Source organism: Budorcas taxicolor, chromosome 4, assembly GCF_023091745.1.
Source record: "Budorcas taxicolor isolate Tak-1 chromosome 4, Takin1.1, whole genome shotgun sequence".
Lineage (NCBI taxonomy): Eukaryota > Metazoa > Chordata > Mammalia > Artiodactyla > Bovidae > Budorcas > Budorcas taxicolor.
In genome coordinates, this window is record NC_068913.1 from 52,737,074 (window position 1) to 52,759,244 (window position 22,171).

General features: G+C 38.7%; 1 protein-coding gene across 1 annotated transcript in view; it reads right to left on the reverse strand.

Annotated features, from left to right (window-relative positions):
- CFTR (CF transmembrane conductance regulator) overlaps positions 1-22,171 on the reverse strand; it is a 181,152-nt gene that overhangs the window by 30,034 nt on the left and 128,947 nt on the right. The window contains exons 21-22 of the mRNA XM_052638971.1: positions 20,744-20,844; positions 4,339-4,590 (exon numbers count right to left, since the gene is read on the reverse strand). Coding sequence (XP_052494931.1) covers positions 4,339-4,590; positions 20,744-20,844 — 353 coding nt within the window. The remainder of the gene's footprint in view (positions 1-4,338; positions 4,591-20,743; positions 20,845-22,171) is intronic.

Consider the following 22,171-nt stretch of genomic DNA (forward strand, 5'->3'; position numbering starts at 1 on the left):
TAATATGCTATATAGGTTGGTGTGACAGCTTTTCTTCCAAGGAGGAAGTGTCTTTTAATTTCATGGCTGCAGTCACCATCTGCATGATTTTGGAGCCACAAAAAATAAAGTCTCTCACTATTTCCATTGTTTCCCCATCTATTTGCCATGAAGTAACAGGACTGGATGCCACCATCTTCGTTTTCTGAATGTTGAGTTTGAAGCCAATTTTTCACTCTCCTCTTTCACTTTCATCAAGAGGCTCTTTAGTTCTTCTTTGCTTTCTGCTATAAGGGTGGTGTCATCTGCATATCTGAGCTTATTGATACTTCTCCTGGCAATCTGGATTCCAGCTTCTGCTTCATCCAGCCCAGCTTTTCTCATGATGCACTCTGCATATAAGTTAAATAAGCAGGGTGACAATATACAGCCTTGATGTACTATTTTCCTGATTTGGAACCAGTCTGTTGTTCCATTTCCAGTTCTAACTCTTGCTTCTTGATGTGCATACATATTTCTCAGGAAGCGGGTAAGAAGGTATGGTATTCCCATCTCTTAAAGACTTTTCCACAGTTTGTGGTGATCCACACAATCAAAGGCTTTGGTGTAGTCAAGAAAGCAGAAGTAGACATTTTTCTGGAACGCTCTTGCTTATTTGATGATCCAACGGATGTTGGCAATTTGATCTGTTTCCTCTGCCTTTATAAATCCAGTTTGAACATCTGGAAGTTCACGGTTCATGTACTTTTGAAGCCTAGTTTGGAGAATTTTGAGCAATACTTTGCTAGCATGTGAGATAACTGCAATTGTGTATAGTTTGAGCATTCTTTGGCATTGCCTTTCTTTGGGATTGAAATGAAAACAGACCTTTTCCAGTCCTGTGGCCACTGCTGAGTTTTCCACATTTGCTGGCATATTGAGTGCAGCACTTTCACAGCATCATCTTTCAGGATTTCAAATAGCTCAATTGGAATTCCATCACCTCCACTAGCTTTGTTTGTAGTGATGCTTTCTAAGGCCCACTTGACTTCACATTCCAGGATGTCTGGCTCTAGGTGAGTGATCACACCATCACAATGATCTGGGTCATGAAGATCTTTTTTGTACAGTTCTGTGTATTCCTGTCACCTCTTCTTAATATCTTCTGCTTTTGTTAGGTCACACCATTTCTGACCTTCATTGTGCCCATCTTTGCAGAAAACGTTCCCTTGGTATCCATTTTTCTTGAAGAGATCTCTAGTCTTTCCCTTTCTATTGTTTTCCTCTATTTCCTTCCATTGATCACTGAGGAAGATTTTTTTTATCTCTCCCTGCTATTCTTTGGAACTCTGCATTCAAATGCAAGTATCTTTCCTTTTCTCCTTTGTCTTTTGCTTCTTTTCTTTTCTCAGCTATTTGTAAGGCCTCCTCAGACAACCATTTTGCCTTTTTGCATTTCTTTTTCTTGGGGATGGTCTGGATCACTGCCTCCCATACAATGTCACAAACCTCCATCCATAGCTCTTCAGGCAGTTTGTCTATTGGATCTAATCCCTTGAATCTATTGAATATAATCCCTAGAATCAGCCATTGGTGAATCCATGTCCCTACCCTCCCGAACTTCTCTCCCAGGCACGTAGGTTCTTTACCACTGGTGCCACCTGGGAAGCCCTAGGGAAATCTAAACAAACCCCTGGAGGCTCTGTGTGGTAAAGTCTGAGAGTAAAAAACTCCCAGGGAGCCATTCATAGGGAAGATGCACACCCTTTTGTAAGTATTACCTCCAAGAGCCCACCACCAACAGTTAATCTCACAGTGAAGTACGCAGAAATATTTTCTGATATCCTCAGAAAGAGGTGAGAAACAACAATTTATAATCTTCCAGAACATCCTGTTTTTCTTAACAAAGGCTCCTTCAAGAGAAAGTATTTTACCAGAACTGAACCTACTGTCTGTTTTCTTTTTCTTTCCAATTAGAACCTAACTGATCAAAGAAAGGAAAATATTCAGCACCAGCCCACACAAGTGTACTACTGCACCTAAAGGGGGAGAAAAATCTGAGAAGCACTTGTGCAGCCCAAGGGCACAGTCTCAGTAGGAGACTAAGACATAATTATAGAGCAGTAGAACACTTCCCTTTACCCCAAACCTGACAGTGTCGAAGGCCTAATTATTTGAGTTTCTTTTACCTAGAATATAGTGCCATTTGTCAACAAAAAATTACAACATATATTAAAAGGCAAAACATTCAGAAACAAAGATCGTGGCATCTGGTCCCATCACTTCATGGGAAACAGATGGAGAAACAGTGTCAGACTTTATTTTGGGGGCTCCAAAATCACTGCTGATGGTGACTGCAGCCATGAAATTAAAAGACGCTTACTCCTTGGAAGGAAAGTTATGACCAACGTAGACAGCATATTCAAAAGCACAGACATTACTTTGCCAACAAAGGTCCATCTAGTCAAGGCTATGGTTTTTCCAATAGTCATGTATGGATGTGAGAGTTGTACTGTGAAGAAAGCTGAGTGCCAAAGAATTGATGCTTTTGAACTGTGGTTTTGGAGAAGACTCTTGAGAGTCCCTTGGACTGCAAGGAGATCCAACCAGTCCATTCTAAAGGAGTCCTGGGTGTTCTTTGGAAGGAATGATGCTAAAGCTGAAACTCCAGTACTTTGGCCACCTCATGCGAAGAGGTGACTCATTGGAAAAGACTCTGATGCTGGGAGGGATTGGGGGCAGGAGGAGAAGGGGACAACAGAGGATGAGGTGGCTGGATGGCATCACTGACTCGATGGATGTGAGTTTGAGTGAACTCCGGGAGTTGGTGATGGACAGGTAGGCCTGGCGTGCTGCAGTTCATGGGGTCGCAAAGAGTCGGACGCAACTGAGTGACTGAACTGAACTGAAGAGGTGGATCAAAAAAAAATCTTACTCCAATTTATGTCAAAGAATAGTCAGCCTATATTTTTTCTGATTTATAGTATACGGCCTTACATTAAGGTCTTTAATCCATTTTGAGTTTATTTTTGTGTATGTAGTTAGGGAGTGTTCTAATTTCATCCTTCTATATAGAAAACCATAGCTTGAAAGGATGCATGCACCTCGATGTCACTGTAGCACTATTTACACTAGCTAGGAAATGGAAAAAACCTAAATATCCATCAACAGAGGAATGAATAAAGAAGATGTGTTACAAATATATATGGAATTTTAATCAGCCCTTAAAAAGGAATAAAATAATGCAATCTGTGGCAACATGGATGGATCTAGAGATTACCATACAGAGTGAAATGAGTCAGAAAGAGAAAGATAAATATTTTATAATATCTCTTAAATGTGAAATCTTGAAAAAGGGTACAGATGAACTTACTTGCAAAGCAAAAATAGAGTCACAGATGCAGCACAGAAACTTACGGTTACCAAGGGGAGATGGGATGAACTGGTGGATTGAGACTGATATATATATATACACTACTGTATAAAATAGACAGCTAGTGAGAATCTACTGTATAGCACAGGGAACTTTACTCTGTGCTCTGTGGTGACCTAAATGGGAAGGGAATCTAAAAAAAGTTGGATATGTGTATGAAAGAAAGTGAAAGTGAAAGTGAAGTTGTGTCTGACTCTTTGCGACCCTGTGGATGGTAGCCTACCAGGCTCCTCTGTCCATGGGATTTTCCAGGCAATAGTACTGGAGTGGATTGCCATTTGCTTCTCCAGGGGATCTTCCCAACCCAGGGATCGAACCCAGGTCTCCCGCATTGTAGAAAGACGCTTTACCATCTGAGCCACCAGGGAAGTGTATACATGTAACTAATTCACTTAGGTATACAACAGAAACTAACACAACATTATACGGCAACTATACTGCAATAACTTGGAGAAGGAAATGGCAACCCACTCCAGTGTTCTTGCCTGGAGAATCCCAGGGACAGAGGAGCCTGGTGGGCTGCCATCTATGGGGTGGTACAGAGTCGGACACGACTGAAGCGACTTAGCAGCAGCAGCATAACCCAATTAAAAAAATAAGTAAGATGGTTCCATTATACAGATTCAGCACTCTGCAAAATAAATTTCACATGAAACAATACTGACTCCATATAATAACTTGAAAATATTTGTGTTCAACACTGGTCCTAGTCAACAATAAGAATTACAAATGGATTCTGCCCACACACTGCTTTAGGCTACTGAGATTCACTTACTGAACACAGGTTTAACAAAGCAAAGTGAAGTGAAGTCGCTCAGTCGTGTCCGACTCTTCGTGACCCCATGAACTGCAGCCTACCAGGCTCCTCCGTCCATGGGATTTTCCAGGCAAGAGTACTGGAGTGGGGTGCCATTGCCTTAACAAAGCAAGCAATGTTTAAATCTTACCCTCTGGCCGGGACTTATTGAGAAGGATATGTTCTCTAGTATGGCATTCCCTCCATCTATGTACTTTGCTGTGAGGTCTTTGACAGTCATTTGGCCCCCTGAGGGCCAGATGTCATCTTTCTTCACATGTTGATTCTCGATGATCATAACTTTTGAGGGTTGACTATCTTTGGATGGTCTGAATGAATTGTTAGGTTTACCATCTTCTGTTGGCATATCAATAAACTTAAAAACTCGGCTCACAGATCGCATCTGAAATAAAAATAATATTTTATAAGAGTTGCAGAGAATGTCAAAATTAGTTTAATGTTTCCTAAAATATAACTGTAGGATGTGATACTAGCTACTCATCAGTTGGTTATTTGTTAGGTTTCTGAATGAAGTAACAGGAAATAATTGGATAGAACTAAAAGCTTAACCAAGAGAATTAACTAGGATTTCCATAAATGGGTTCTTTATAAACCTGTTTATTTTTGTGATCACTTAACTCTCAGTTATGCAAGCCACACATAAATAGCCAGACTTTACTCAATGGAACAGATGATGTCAAGGGGAAACTTTTTTTCACCATTGTGTAGTACAATGCTCTACAACTGATAAGTTATAATAAAACGTTTCAAACTTCAAAATCACTATATAAAAGGCTTTCCTTATTCTTACAGTGCATTGATAACTATCAACAATTCTGTCAGCTGGGTGGTGAGTGGACTCCTGAGGCTCAGTAAATTTTTAATAACTTCACAATAATCTTCAAACAAATTTGAAATCACTGGCATATATCTGTAGTTAAATATTACACTGTTGATCTAAATTTCTTAAAGATCAATGTCCACTGCTAAGCAAAATGTGACTGTGTATAAGTGCTGTATTTGAAATTCAACCATTTTTTAAATTAATTTATTTTTAAAATTTTATTTTATTGACGTACAGTTGATTTACAATGTTGTTAGTTTCTGGTATTCAACAAAGTGATTCAATTATTCAAATGTATACAAATTCTTTTTCATATTCTTTTCCATTACAGTTTATTACAGGATATTGAATATAGTTCCCTTTGCAACTATAGGACCTTGCGGTTTGTCCATTCTGTATATAATAGTTTGCATCTGCTAACCCCAATCTCCCAATCCATCACTCCCCCTTGGCAACCATAAATCCATTCTCTGTGTCTGTGAGTCTGTTTCTGTTTTGTAGATAAGTTCACTTCTGTCATATTTTAGATTCCACATATGATATCATATGGTGTTTGTCTTTCTCTTTCTGACATACTTTGCTTAGTGAGATCATCTCTAGCTGCACCCATGTTGCTGCTAATGGCATTATAAAATTCAACTATTTTGCACGAGTGCTTAAATTCTTTAATGACAGCCTATTTCTCTGAAGAATTATAATTTACAAAATTTGGAAAGTGATTTTTAAATAGCCTGGCATATAATAGGCATCCAGTACATAATTGAAAATATTTAAAGTAAGTGCAACTGTGTGCTCAGTTGTGACCAGCTCTGTGTGTCCCCACGGACTGTAGCCAAGCAGGGTCCTCTGTCCATCGGATTTCCTAAGCCAGAATACTGGAGTGGGTTGCCATTTCCTTCTCTAAGGGATCTTCCTGACCCAGGGATCGAACCTGCATCTCCTGCATTGGCAGGTGGATTCTTTACCCCTGAGCCACCAGGTAGCCCATTAACAGCTTACTAGACAGAAATTTTTTGTCTTAAAAGTAATTGCTGATTCTGCCTTTAGCCAGTTGAGAATTTAACCTTCTTCTTTACAATGTTAATTTATTATCATCGTAGTTATTTAGATATTAATAAGAAATAATTCAGCAAAAAAAAAAAGGTGAGATGAAATGATGTGGGCATTCATTTCTATTATTTTTATTTTTCATTATGAAAAGGTAAAATGGGAAGAATTCTTCATTTTTAGTATGAAATGACTCATAGATGAATCAGAGAAGTTCAGATATTTACCCTTAATTGAACATTTAAAGCTTCATTTTAGAAAATCTTAATAGTATTGCCTGTTTTCACATGCACTGATCAAGACTGATATTTATAAAGAGCTTTATTCTATCTAGGAATTGTGTGCTTCAATTTCCCTCATCTTGAATATATCTTCAACTTATCTTCAATAATTATTCAAGATTCAAAAAGAGAATCCTTTTAAGCCAAACCCACTAGAAACGGAAGTGAAAAATATCCAAAGCCGATGTCCATCAAAAATAACTCAGGAGGAAATAAATGGCATATTATAATTATTCCTGACATAATATTTTAATTTCCAAATTATGGGTGATTTTCAGAGTTTATTAAATCCTGACTCAGTTTTTTTATTAAATTTGAATTGAAATACACTGTTGACATTTCTGCATGTCAGTGCTGTGAAGAATTCTATACTAGTCTTTGTAAGTGCTTTAGCACGTCAAGTAAGGAACTGTATAACAAAAATCCATCCTATTTTAACACTTTCAAGCATCAAAAAACATTTAAATATTGCTACAAAGCTACTCAAAATTGCATGTGTTGTTATTATTAGAAAATGACATCAAAACTACTATTTTGACAGCACTAAAATGTTATGCACAATTTTTCTTTGTAAGCATTTGTCTGAGTACAGCAAATTATATTCTTCATTGGCAACGGTTAACCCAGGACTTCTTTTGTTGTTGTTTTATTTTTTGAATTCAGAATTTCTAATGTCAGCTATGGTATACAGAATGTACCTATCAAAGTGAGAAAATACAATTTTCAACTCATCACCTTTCATATAATCTAGTTGCTTAAAGTGACCCCAAGACAGTTTATTATAGTTGTCCACAGCATGGTCAAATATCCCTGACTAAGAACAAGTCCACCATAACAACAGGCACTCATCTACAGCCCGTGAACATTCACTCAACCGAATGGGTTAAAGTATTTTCTGACAGGAAGGAAAGCTGGCCAATGCAGACACTTGCATTATGGTTAGGTTTTCAGCCACTGAAATAGTGAACAGACGATGTGTCCAGATAATATTATGAATTACTCACTCCCCGTGCCTCACAGGCTCTCCAACTCGCGCATTATTTCCACTGCCTCTCAAAGGACAAGGGACATAGACCAGTGCGCAGAAAATCATTTCTGGTCTTGCAAGTTGCAAAAAAACGCCTTTGTAGTCAGAGATTGATAATTCAAAAATTTTGAGCCACAAGAATATTGCCTGTTAAGATTCAAAAACCAAAGCGTGAAGGACACAAGCCTGAAGGACAGTGTTTATGTAAAAACCAGTAGTCAAGGATGATCTGATGGATGAGAAACAGCTTCTCTCCTCACCCCACAATCTGACTCACAAATGGGCTGAGGCACAAGTTCCTCTAAAAAGAAGCTCTGCCTTGCAACTGAACTCTGGTTCTCTCAAGTAGATTTGAGTGATTTTAGAACTTCGGAGGCCTGTGCCTCAGTTCGAAGGTGGATACAGGAATGGGGCAGGGCTTAGAGAAGCCTCCAGTGCCTGTATGGCATAGGAGCATAAGAGTGGACATGCCTGCATGGCATGTTGAGACATAGATAACTTGACATAGCTTTGGATTTTCTTGTATTTCCAGGATGATGATGAGGGGGAGCCAAATAATCCCAATACTTTGACCCCCTCGGGGTCTTCCATTCCTCAGGGACGTGGAAGCAGCTGAGAGAGTGCAGGCTCACCAAGGGAGAGCTAATAGTCAGGGCCAGAAGGAAGACCCAAAGTACCGGGACTGTACACCTCTAGGTCAGAGACAGCCCTGGAGCCACTGAGCACAACAAGGGACAATCTAGGGCCAGACACCCCCTCCCTCGGTGTCTTGGTATCCTGTAAACTCTGCTCACAATTGTATAGAGTCACTTCTAGCAAGATCTCTGAATTTGCCGAGGTTTCTTCTACTCAGTGGAAGGCATGCTCAAATAGAAAATAAATATGACTATAACACAAGTAGTCATATATCTTCTACACTTGATTTAACAACCAAAGATTCATATCTGTAGTCAGGGATGGATCCAGGTGTGGAAACAGAGACGTAATAATGTGGGAGATTCTTCTTAAGAGAAGGTCTTAAGAAGACATCAATACAATATCAATACAATGAAATATTATTCAGCCATAAAAAGGATGAAACATGAAATATTGTCATTTGCAACACTGATGAACACAGATTATGATACTAAGTGAAATCAGACAGAGAAAGATAAATATTATATCATATCACTTGTATGTGAATTCTAAAAAAATAATACTAATGAATCCATTTACAAAACAAAAACAGACTCACAGATACAGAAAACAAACTTATGGTTACTAAAGTGGGGGATAAATTAGGAGCATGGGATTAACAGATACACACTACTATATATAAAAAGAATAAGCAACAAGGATTTACTGTATAACAGAGGGAACAATATTCCAAAAAAAGAGAAGAAAGAAAAAGAAATAAAATTCTGCATAGAAAATTAAGTATAGGACCTTCAAAAGGTTCCATGCAAGTGGCAGAAAGTGAACTTACATCTAAGGGGCTTCAGTTAAATCCACTGTGCCTATTACAGTAAACTTACTCAAGCACTGTTTAAATATCTTCCCCACCAAATGTTTAGCATCATGCAGTCCCTTAATAAATCTCTGTTCATAATGAATTAACCCATTGTTCCACCTCACATGCAGAAAGCAGTTTCCGAGCAGGGAGAATGGCAGTGCTATAACTTAGTAGGAAATCCAGGCTACAGTTGTAGCCTCAGCTCTCACCCTAAAAATATACATTACTATTTGGATCAGAAGGACGTTTTAACATATCAAATTATTTTTAGTCTCATCTACTTGTTTTCATTAATCTTTTTAACCTAACTGAATCCTATGTCTAATTTGGGATGTCTAAATATTTTAAGGTGATTTATAAAAACTGCTGTGCCATTGTCTAGCTATGTAGGTGGAACTGGATGCAAATTCAGATTTGACCATTTTCAGAGTTCTGTAGATGGAGTTGGGCAAACTCTTTAACCTGAAGCTTCTGCTTCTGTGCATAGGAAAGTATTTCCTATAGAGGAATGAGGAGGTATTGCTGTCTAGCTCACTGATAGCAAAGTCTCAATGTAGCCATTACCAGCTTAGGTAGGAGCACATGTCTTAGATTTTAAGAAGTAAATGATGAAGCCAAAATGAGACTCAGGCACTGAAACATCAAATCATCAATCAAATCATCAAGTTTTCCTCACGTGAAGAGGAAAACTTCATATAATTTGCATAGGCTTTCCACAAAATTGGAGCTTAGTCAAAATGTAGTGGGGTTTTTGCTTGAGAAGCATCTCATTTAAATTTTTGGCATGATTATTTATATCATGTATTATACTCAAAAATTCTCCTGAGCCCATCTTTAAAAATGAATCTCATTATCTTTATGATAATGTCTGAATTACTTATCTAAGCATCAGGAGAACCGAGTCTTTTGGGGAAAGACTGCTCCATAGCCTCATCGCAACTTCACTTTGTAACAGATATACTTAGTGAAAGAGAAAACGATTCCTGACTTTCCTTTTCACCTTCTGTTAACAAAGAGGCAAGAAAAGGCTTAAAGGCCTCTTTTTGGGCAAGTCAGGAAACCAGACTCTTTTCCCTGCACAAAAAATTTGTTCTATTTCCTTTCATCCTTTGGTTGTTTGGAAACCAGGCCATCAGATTTGTTCAGTAACACCTAAACTACATGTAACACTCACTAAGCCATGACAATGGAATATATATTGCAAAAGCCTGAGATCTGGCTGGCAGTGCTGTACAGAGTGCTCATAGCTGGTGGTTACAGGAAGATCACAATAAGTAAACGTGAAGACAATCATCTATTAACAGAAAGCTGACACCATGTGAAAAACATCACACATTTTGCAAGAGAAACTTTCAAAACGTCAAGTACATAAAAGGGAGGATTAACGTGTTTTAAATCTTAGATTCTTCCTGGTAGGCCCAGACTAGATGCTTTTCATCAAGCAACTGACAAGAGTCAACTGACAGGGACCTGAGACCCAAGGCCATGTTAGAGGGATTAGCATAATCTTTAGGCCATGGATATAGACTTCAGAGATAATGGTTATTATGGAAATAGACTCTCTACCCAAAACATATTCTTGAAACTCTGATCTATCTTTCTGCACCAATTACTTATGCTCCTAGAGCCCTTAACAAGTCAGTCAGGACTGTATTGCTGTAAATTATTAACAGCTTAAGCGAGTTACTTTTGGTATACTATAGATTCTGCTGCTAAGTTGTTTCAGTCGTGTCCAACTCTGTGCGAACCCAGAGACGGCAGCCCACCAGGCTCCTCAGTCCATGGAATTTGCCAGGCAAGAGTACTGGAGTGGGTTGCCATTGCCTTCTCCGATACTATAGATTCTAACCCTTTAGAAATTATTATAACTTACTACCTAATCTGTCCTGAATTATGTGGCAAGTTAATTTGACTTTTTTCTGACTGCAGGATGTGCAAAAAAAAAAACCACACAACTAATGTCAAAAAGGCATATCTTAAATAAACACAGAGATATAAAATACATTGGTGCCTATTTTCAACAATTAAGAGCTTCAGTAATTACAGTACCAAGTGCCAATAGGCAAAGGAGGACTCTGATTTATCTATCTGAAAAGGTCTGATATCACTTATTATATCTACTACTCAAACTTGAACTTAGATGATTCTGGAGTTACTATTTTCTAAAAGCATATGATAGGCTATCAGCAAGTGGTTGGTGAATACAATTGGGCCTATGAGGTGTCCATTAAACATACTTCAAAGGAAATCTCAAGAAGAGGAGATTTACTAGACAAATAAAAATAAAACAACAGATTAAAATATTTTCCCAAGGTTTTGACTGTTTTACTAAGAGTTTTTCTAAGCATCTTAACTTTGAAACAGCACAACTTTCACAAGTTCTCTATCATTAAGCACCATTCTTTACATATCTTTCAGGTTTATATTCATCACTGGTTGATATACAGGATAAAAATAATTTGCTGATAGTCCATCAGTTCCAAAGTAAATTCTATCTCATAGACCAGAAGTAAGCAAAACTATGACCCAATGGCCAAATCACGCCATATCCATTTGTTTACATTAGCTTTGCCCTACAAAAGCTTAGGTTTCCCAGGTGGCTCCGTGGTAAAAAAAAATCTACCTGCCAATGCTGGAGCTACAGGAGATGCAGGTTCAAACCCTGGGTTGGGAAGATCCCCTGGAGAAGGAAATGGCAATCCACTCCAGTACTCTTGTTTGGGAAATCCGATGGACAGAGGAGCCTGGTGGGCTTACAGAGAGTCCACACCCATGGCATCACAAAGAGTCGAACAAGACTGAGTGTGTGCACGTGTGCACACACACACACAAGCTTAGCTGAATAACTGCATAAAGACCACATAGCTCACAATGTTGAAAAAGGTACTGCCTAACCCTTTACAGGAAAAATTTGCTGGCTCCCTGCCATGACTCAGGGAAAACTGGGGTGAAAATTAACCTTAGAGACCCTCAAATCCAGTGAATCACAAGTCTATATATACCAGAATAACCTGGAACACTTTTTAAAAGATAGACATCATGCCTGGTCACTTTGCCCTCAACCAAGAGAACTGCTTTAATTAGTCTCAGAGGACCCTGAGTAATCTCTCTTTTTATAAAGGTTCCACATGTACTGTCAGGTTGAGAACCTCTGATCTAATCCATTCCTTCTTTAAATCCAGGAAGTTTAAGTGTTAAGCACAAAGCTCCACAAATTTCCCTAACTTTCCTACACTCGCACGATCCCATCAGGTTCTCATAAGACTCTCCTACCAATTCAAGACTCAACAACACCTTAATGAAGCTTTCTTTGTCTTCGTTGGTTCCAGTAACACACTGGTTGAGAGTTCTTTGATCAGCTCTGACAACTGCAGTGGTGAGTGACCTAATCACTGGACCCGAGCCTTCAGGGCAGTGGCAGACCCCTGTGACTCCCAAGAGCACCCAGAACAGTGCCTGTGTATGTGCCAATGAGGACTTGAGATATCTCAGAGATTCGGAAGAGAATGTCAGAACTAACAGAACCTTAAAAAATTTCCAACCAAACTGTTTCATTTACAAAGGAGGAAAATGCCCTCACGTAGGTTATGACTTATTTGCCTAAGGCTGCACAGCTTCTTGGTGGTAAGGCTAGAGTGGAACACGGCATAGAAAGCCACTTTATAGGATGGAAACAGAAAGGCTGGGTGGGACAACGTCTTGGAACAGACATCATAAGTGGAAAATACACCCCCAAAGACTCATGAGAACAGAAAAACAAAGAAAGGTATTATCAAGATGCCATTAAAAGGAGGTTAAAAAAATATAAGAAATGAATCCTCCCCTCAGATTCTCAGGGCAGAAACTATTTTCAATCCAAGAGAACTGGGCATCAGGAGAACTCAGAATTGAAGAAAAGCCAGGTTCCCCACTTCTCGCTGCATCAGGTTTCTCACTGGTCACTGTGCAGTCAGTCACTTGATCTTTACTGGAACCCAAAATAAACACGGGCGATAAAAGGACAAGGGAGAAACAGAGGGAGTTTCGATTGACAGAAAACGCTTCTCAGATTACATCAATCTTGTAAGAACTTGCTGGAAACTCATTAACTGGAATCTAAGTGTGAACCCTACAGAGGTACAGTCTTCCTTACTCATCCTGGAGGCTTCCACCCTCCTGTGTTACTAAGAACACACTATGCAACAGGGATGGTTTACTGGCTGCTACGATTGCAGAATAAGAAAGTGGGTACTAGTCATATGCTCAGATATTTTAGTTTTGCTCACCAGGACGCAGACAGTCCTGAAAATAGATGAACTGTCAACTGTCTCATTCAAACAATGATACTCTTAGCGTGAGCAAGTCACCAGTCACCAGATGGGTTGATACAACTAAGTCTGAAACACTACCTTTGCATCCTTTCTAGCTCTCATTTAATTTTTACTCATTCATGGAGGCAAAAATCTAGGTATACACCGACTATTTAAGACAGTGAAGTGAAAGTCTCTCAGTCGTGTCTGATTCCTTGCGACCCCATGGACTATACAGTCCATGGAATTCACCAGGTTAGAATACTGGAGTGGGTAGCCATTCTCCAGGGGACCTTCCCAACCCAGGGACTGAACCCAGGTCTCCCACAATGCAGGTGGATTCTTAACCAGCTGAGCCACCAAGGAAGCCCATTTAAGATATATGAAGTTTAAATAGTTAACAACAGGAGACAGAGAAGCTTTATGTTGTTAAAAATGGCAGGCATCTTATGAATTCAAATACAATAAGTACACAACTTTGTTAATTAATAACACAACATTTTTTAAGATTGAATTTACTTTAATCCATATAGTACTTGAGGAATGGAGCTAAAAAGAATTCATACTTCTCTTTTCATCCCATCTACAGAATAGTATAAGCTTTGCAATTGAAATGAACAGAGAGACATACACATGTGCTGTGCTACGCTTAGTTGTTCAGCTGTGTCCGACTCTGTGTGACCCCATGGTCTGTAGTGTCCTAGGCTCCTCTGTCTGTGGGGATTCTCCAGGCAAGAATACTGGAATGGGTTGCCATGCCTTCCTCCAGGGGATCTCCCCAACCCAGGGATCAAACCCAGGTCTCCCTCAGTGCAAGCGGATTCTTTACCATCTGAGCCACCAGGGAAACTCATGGATACTGGTGTGGGTGGCCTATCCCTTCTCCAGGGGCTCTTCCCAACCCAAGAATCAAACCAGGGTCTCCTGCATTGCAAGAGGATTCTTTATCAGCTGAGGTATCAGGGAAGCCTGATATACACATAATTTATGTTAAAATTAAGAGAGAATTAGAAGTAACAGTTTTTAAAACACTGTGGTATCAACTGAAATAACTGGAAATCCCCTAACATGGGAGTTTAAATGGGAATTAAGTTGGACTCTGATAATTTTACTATTTTAAAAATCTCTGGGATTATACATGACCTATTATACTACACTGTTCATAAGGTGACTGATGAATTTTTTCCCAAACTCCTTAAAGCTAGACAAACTAGTAGGCAGAATAGAAGTTTTGTTCCCTTTTAATGGTCTCTTGATACCACAAGCATATTTCCAGGAGATTCCAAACAAGAATTTAAGAACTAAAATGTCACGTCTACTGGAAGACAGTTTATCACTGTGTTTTATAAATACATGGAGGTGTCAAGTTAGTAGTTGAATATATATATAGAGAGAGAGCAGAGGAGTGGTCTTAACTGGAGATATGAATGTGTGATTCACTGAGAGATGTTTTCAGAAACATGGAGTTAGATTATAACCGCTAGAGAAAGTGTAGACAGAAGAGGGCTAGCTGGTGTTTAGTGATCTTAAAGAAGATAAGGGGTCAGCAAAGAGAACTAAGGAGGAACCAGGGAGGCAGCAGGAAAACCGGGTGTGAATAACATCACCCTAGTGAAAGAAGAAAGGATAACAAGGAGGATGTGTCCATGGCATGAGTACTGAGAGGGTAACAGGCAGGAAGGCCAGGGGGCTCCAAACGGAGGAAATAGCTTGCAAGTGTCAGACATTTTTACCTCTCTTAAGTGGCAGGAGGAAACAAGCTAGCGATATTTTTTCCTTATCTATACAATTTTAAAAGGAGGTTTCTCTTAAAATTCTGTGTTGCCATAGTGACACCTGGTTTCACCTGAAGTTAACCAATGCCTTTTTCTTATGAAATGTTTATCTTACGCTGTGCTAATGTACTATGCATTTACCCCAAACTCTGTTTTCAAGTCGGTTCGCCTTTTGGCTCAGAACCTACTTGATAAACCAGTATGTTATACTCAGATATTGTTCTTCTAATCTATGTAAATGAAACTATTTGTATGGTGCTCTGCCCTTCTTCAAGATTCAAGTTAATCATTTTATGGCCCAAGATGAACCATTTGGTGCCAAGATTATCCCAAAATGCATCTTATGGGTGAGGGGCCTGGTGCCATTCTGAGTTTTAAGACATTCCTTTCTTTTATTAACAGACTGCTAGTGACTATATAACATCTGGCTAAAGACTAGCAGTGGGGTACTCTTTCTGCCCCCTTCTGATGCCTATGTCAGAAGCTTTCTCTATCTCCTTTATACTTTAATAAAACTTTATTACACAAAAGCTCAGAGCGATCAAGCCTCGTCTCTGGCCCCAGATTGACTTCTCCTCCGGGGGCCAAGAATCCTGGCGTCATGATTCAACAACAACCTTTCAAGTACTACTGAGAGATTGAGAGATATAAAGATGCCGGCTCTGGAAAGATATTGGTCATGAGTTTGAGGGATGATGGAAATGAAATGAAGTACGGTATGGAAAGAATTTCCATATTTCGTAGGGTATGGAAAGAATTTCCATATTTCAAATCCTAAAAGATATGCTGTTAAAGTGCTTCTCTCAAATTGCTAGCAAATTTGGAAAACTCAGCAGTGGCCACAGGACTGGAAAAGGTCAGTTTTCATTCCAATCCTAAAGAAAGGCAATGCCAAACAACATTCAAACTACCACACAATTGCACTCATTTCACATGCTAGCCAAGTAATGCTCAAAATTCTCCAAGCCAGGCTTCAACAGTATGTGAACCATGAACTTCCAGATGTTCAAGCTGGATTTAGAAAAGGCAGAGGAACCAGAGATTAAATTCAACATCCGTTGGATCATCAAAAAAGCAAGAGAGTTTCAGAAAAATATCTACTTCTATTTCATTGATTACACCAAATGGTGTAGATTGTGATGGTGTTGATGGTGTGGATCACAACAAACTGTGGAAAATTCTTCACAAAGTGGGAATACCAGACCTCCTTACCTGCCTCCTGAGAAATCTGTATGCTGGTCAAGAGCCAACAGTTAGAACCAGACTTGGAACAACAGACTGGTTCCAAATCGGTAAAGGCTGTGACAATATGTGACAATATGTCACCCTGCTTAATTAACTTATATGCAGAATACATCATGCCAAGACTGTCAGGAGAAATATCAATAACCTCATATATGCAGATAACACCACCCTTATGGCAGAAAGTGAAGAAGAACTAAAGAGCCTCTTGATGAAAGTGAAAGAGGAGAGTGAAAAAGTTGGCTTAAAGCTCAACATTCAGAAAATGAAGATCATGGCATCTGGTTCATCACTCCATGGCGTAATAGATGGGGAAACAGTGAGAGACTTTATTTTCTTGAGCTCCAAAATCACTACAGATGGTGACTGCAGCCATGAAATTAAAAGATGTTTGCTCCTTGGAAGAAAAGCTATGACAACCTAGACAGCATATTAAAAAGCAGAGACCAGAGGTCAGCAAAGGTCCACCTAGTCAAAGCTATGGTTTTTCCAGTAGTCATGCATGGATGTGAGAGTTGACCTATACAAAGAAAGCTGAGTGCCAAAGGATTGATGCTTTTGAACTGTTGTGTTGGAGGAGACTCTTGAGAGTCTCTTGGACTGAAAGGAGATCCAACCAGTCCATCTTAAAGGAAACCAGTCCTGAATGTTCATTGGAAAGACTGATGCTGAAGCTGAAACTCCAATACTTTGGCCACCTGATGTGAAGAACTGACTCATTGGAAAAGACCCTGATGCTGGGAAAGATTGAAGGCAGAAGGAGAAGGGTATGACAGAGGATGAGATGGTTGTATGGCATCACCAACTCGATGGACATGAGTTTAAGCAAGCTCTGAGAGTTGGTGATGGACAGGGAAGCCTGGTGTGCTGCAGTCCATGGGGTCACAAAGATTTGGAAACAACTCAGTGACTGAACTGACTGACTGATGGAAAGGACTGGGAGGATGACATGGAGTAAAGCACTGTTTCAAGAATTTCTGCTGAAAACAGGTCAAAGAAAAGGGGTGTTAGATCAAGGGATGGTATTTTTATACTAGGAAGAAAGGTACCACAAAGAGGAGTTAATTGCATTACACAGGAGCAAAGACACAGAGCGACCTGGAGCATATGAGCAGTGGCGCAAAACAGTGTTACAACTACTGGGAAGAAAGGAAGAAATTCTTTCTGGCTCCACCTTTTTTTCCTGTGACATATATAGCAAGATCATTGACTGAAAATGCAGTGCGTACAATTATTAGAGTACCTGAGAAGAGACAAGAAGGTGATAAAGAGCTATCTTAGGGAATAAAACAGAGAGAACTTAACAGGAAAATGGATTAAAAGGTTTGTTGACCAGTTTTGAGTGCCAACCTTTGAGATGTGTAGTTAGTCATAAATACAAAGCTACCTGAGGTTGTGATGAGGAAGTATTATCATCCAAATATTATTAATATCTTCACTGGCTGAAAGCTAAGGAAGTCTGGGCACCCGAGTAAATGAATGGATGAGCCGTAAAAGGAAAGTCATATTCTTTTAACTTCATATTTACATTGATATTTGATGGTCATGCCTAAACCCAGCCAGATGGGTAAATGAAATATTCTTTCCAAGTCTAAATATATTTTTTTCCTGGTACCTGTGTATTAAAAAACTAAAGTGTCAAACAAAACACCCTGTTTATTGAATTTTAAACTCAGGTGGAGGGATGTCCCTGGGTCCAGTGGTTAAGACTCCATGGTTCCAGTGGAGGGGTACAGGTTCATTCCCTGGTCATGGAACTAAGATCCTACATGCTGCAAGATGTGGCAAAAAAAAAAAAAAAAAAACACCTACCTGAGGTCTAAATTCATTTCAGAACTCAATAAAGTAAAATGAGAGTTTTTACTTCGAGGTTACAAGGAACTTTAGTGTTAACATATATGTAAACATGAAATTTGAGGTTACAGCTCTCTCCCCTCCTACTTTCAACATATGCTAGGTAAAAACTAACAAATTACTGGACTGCTGTAGCAGTTGCAGGGGTGGAAGCAGTAAGATGGAATTAATAACTAGATAAATGCCAGCAAAGACTCAGGCAAGACCATTTGCGCTATTTGGCAGCAAAACACAAACCAACATTATCACTTTGATATTCAAACAAAAGAATATAACTTTTAAAAATATGATGAACTCCAAATATTGATACTTTTCACAGACTGTATTATAACATAATACTTTATTGCGAAGATCCTGTTATGCCAGGAGATGAAAGAAACAAAGTCAAAGCACAGGTCACAAAGTGCAGGATGACCATGTGAAAACTAGCTAAATAAAAAAGCTTGAAAGAAACATTAATAGAGATTAGACATGCAAAACAGACAGGCACCAAACAAAGAGAGGCTGTAGAGGCTGTTACATAAACCAAGGAAATTAATACAATAGAGAGAAAAGAATTGTGCATGTACAAGGTGAACAAATGCTTCCAGATAAAGAAAAAGAAGTACATGAGGATTTTAACTGTAATGTCAAAGTTGAGGAAAGTTTGAACAAAGAATTAAATAGATGCCAGTATAATATTTACTTAGTATTCTCCTGCTATTTTCCAACAGAAACATTTTAAAGTACATTTACAAGACTCAACTCCAAAAGTATACGAGCTAAGTGAGGAGATAAATAGAGTCACTGCTGCTGCTGCTAAGTCGCTTCAGTCGTGTCCGACTCTGTGCGACCCCCATAGACGGCAGCCCACCAGGCTCCCCCATCCCTGGGATTCTCCAGGCAAGAACACTGGAGTGGGTTGCCATTTCCTTCTCCAATACATGAAAATGAAAAGTGAAAGGGAAATCACTCAGTCATGTCCGACCCTTAGCATGGACTGCAGCCTACCAGGCTCCACCATCCATGGGATTTTCCAGGCAAGAGTACTGGAGTAGGGTGCCATCGCCTTCTCCGAAATAGAGTCACTAAAAAGAGCTGGTCAAACTAAAACGAAACTCTGCTATAAATCATATTGTTAAATAACATTTCAATGAATTATTAAAATGCTTTTGTTAAATAAAATATTGTCACAAGGGCAAGAAGAGGGTGTGAAAAAAATTTGGTTTGTCCCTAGAGGTATATTTTATAATTCTATTTATTCTGACAGGAATTGATTATACACATTTCAACAACTGAATGAATATGTGCATTTTGAGAACATGTCAACTGTCTCAGAGAAAAAGAAAAAGCCCATAAACCAAAAGGTCAAGAAAGAACCTAAACCAAAAGGGTAATATATGATGGGGAGGCTGTGGAGAAAAGTGAACCCTCCTACACCCTCCTATTACTGGGAATGTAAATTTGTGCACCCACAATGGAAAACAGTATGGAGCTTTCTTAAATTAAAAATAGAGCTACCATTTGATGTAGCAATCCTGCTCCTGGGCATATGTCTGGAAAAGATAAAAACTAATTTAAAAAGATACATGGACCCTGATGTTCACAGTAGCACTATTTACCATAGCCAAGACATGGAAGCAACCTAAGTGTTCATGGACAGACGAATGGATAAAGAAGATGTGATTCATACATACAGTAAAATACTACTCATCCATAAAAAAGAATGAAATAATGCAATTTCCAGCAACATGGATGGACCTAGAGAATATCATACTAAGTAAGTCAGTAGAGAAATACAAATGCTATATAACATATATATATATATATATATATTCCATATGTGGAATCTAAAAAGCAATACAACTGAATCTATATACAAAACAGAAATGATTCATAGATACAGAAAACAGTTACAGTTACCGAAAGGGAAGGAACGGGGGAGAAATAAAGGAGCTTGGGATTAGCAGATACAAACTCTATATAAAATAGATAAGCAACAGAGCAACAAAGTATCTACAGGGAACTATGTTCAATATCTTATAATAACTAATAATTGAAAATAATCTGAAAAAATACACATCATTGAATCACTTTGGTATACACATAAAACTAACACAATATTGTAAATCAACTATACTTCCTTTTTTTTTTTAAGTCTGACATTATCAAGTGTTGTATATAATACCTATGGACCTCTGAGAATTCTTACACTCTCTCTCTCTTTTTAAAAGAATACTTATTTATTTGGCTGTACAGGGTCTTAGTTGCAGCATGTGGGATCCAGTTCTCTGACCAGGGATCAAATCCAGGCCCCGCTGCATTGGGGGCGTGGAATCTTAGCCACTGTACCACCCTCTTATACTCTTTTGATGGGAGTATAATCTGGTACAAGGGATCTTAGAACCATTTGGCACCATCTAGCAAAGTTGAACATGGGTGAATTCTATGACCCAGCAATACCACTCCTGGGTGGCTATCCTAGAAAAATCCTAGGCAAAGAACTGAAAGAACGTTCATAGTAGCACTAGATCTTGACTGTGGCTATTTATACGGAAGAAAGTAGAGATATGGGTTTAATAAGAGATACAAACAGTGAACTTTGACCCATTTGCAGTGTTTTATTTCTTAAGCTGGGGCTGGGTATATAGTCATCCCTTATGCTATTATCTATACTTTTTGGTTTGTCTGAATTTTTCTCATACAAGTTAAAAAAAAATACTTACCAAGCTATCCACATCTATGCTAGAGTTTACAGCCCACTGCAATGTACCCATGATATTCATGGCTAAAGTTAGAATAATCCCAACTCTTCCTTCTCCTTCACCTATAGGTGGAAAAAATATATAAACAGACTTTAGGCTACTTCTCTTTTCTGTGAACCGCTTTATGTATACCTAGAAGACAGCATATGTTAAACTTACATTTAGATTTTGTGCCAATTTAAACCATTTTTCATCTCAGTTCCCCACAGCATGCATCACTAGTGATAATATGCCCTGTTAGTATTCAACCCATGTTTTAAATCAAAGAGTGACTGCATATTAGTAAAGAGTTGCCCTTTTTTAAATGCTTCAGATATTGAAGGGGATGTTGGAGTTGGGTAATATAATTTTTATCTCTTCTACTATTACTCTGTAAGTAATAATATCTTCAAAGACTACAATGGACAATGGGAAGACTTTCTGTGTCTGAATAGGCTCCTCTACAAAGAAGTCAAAAGCAGGAGAGAGGTGTGTGAGCAGCATCCAGAAGATGTTTAGATATGCTTCATGTCTTTGTAAGGAGGACTTCTCTCTGTCAATCAGATACTGTTGGGAAGAAAGAACTTAGAGTTTCATGGAGAAGCCAGAACTCATGGGTCTGCCATTTGGAAAAAGAGAAGACTGCCCTTTGAGTTAAAAAATTGATTAGTTCAGATAGGAAGAACAATACTCAAATGCTTAATTAGAGTAGTTGTTAAGGGCTAAAGGGGACCACTAATTAAAATTTAAAAATACTCTGTATTCATGGCCCTAAAGTTTTTCTAATAAGAATGTCCTTAAATTGTTATAAATTTATGTTATCAAGTCTTAATTGAGAGTCAATCCCTGTAGCTGTAATGCATGATAAAAAAAATTTTAGGGCTCTAAAATTGGGAGAAATAAGTCATCTTATTATTATGAATTGAAATTTTTGCTTCCATAATTATTCTAATAGAAGACAAACCATAGACAGCAGGTATGTGGTTTTAGTACTAAATCACTTATTTTAAACAGGTAAAATTCATCCAGGGCCCAATACATTACTCATTCTAAATATTAAGATGAGAGTAAGATAAAATTTTAAAAATAATAACAATAATAAGTAACGTAAGATTTTTGGGTACCTATTATGGACTAGGCACTACACTAAGTGCTTTGCACAAATTATCACATTTAATACTCACCACAAACTTATGAACTAGGCACTATTGTATTTATTTACACATGAGGAAAATGAGGGCTTTAGAGAAGTCGACTAAAGTGTACAAGTCACCACAGCTGAAGACCAGCAGAGGCAGGGTTGATACTGTGTGGCTAACATTCACTCCGGCTGGGCATCTGATTTCATGGATAGGTCCCGGGCGATACTGATTCTTGAATGCTCTATCATGCCTAATAAGCCAGGACTCA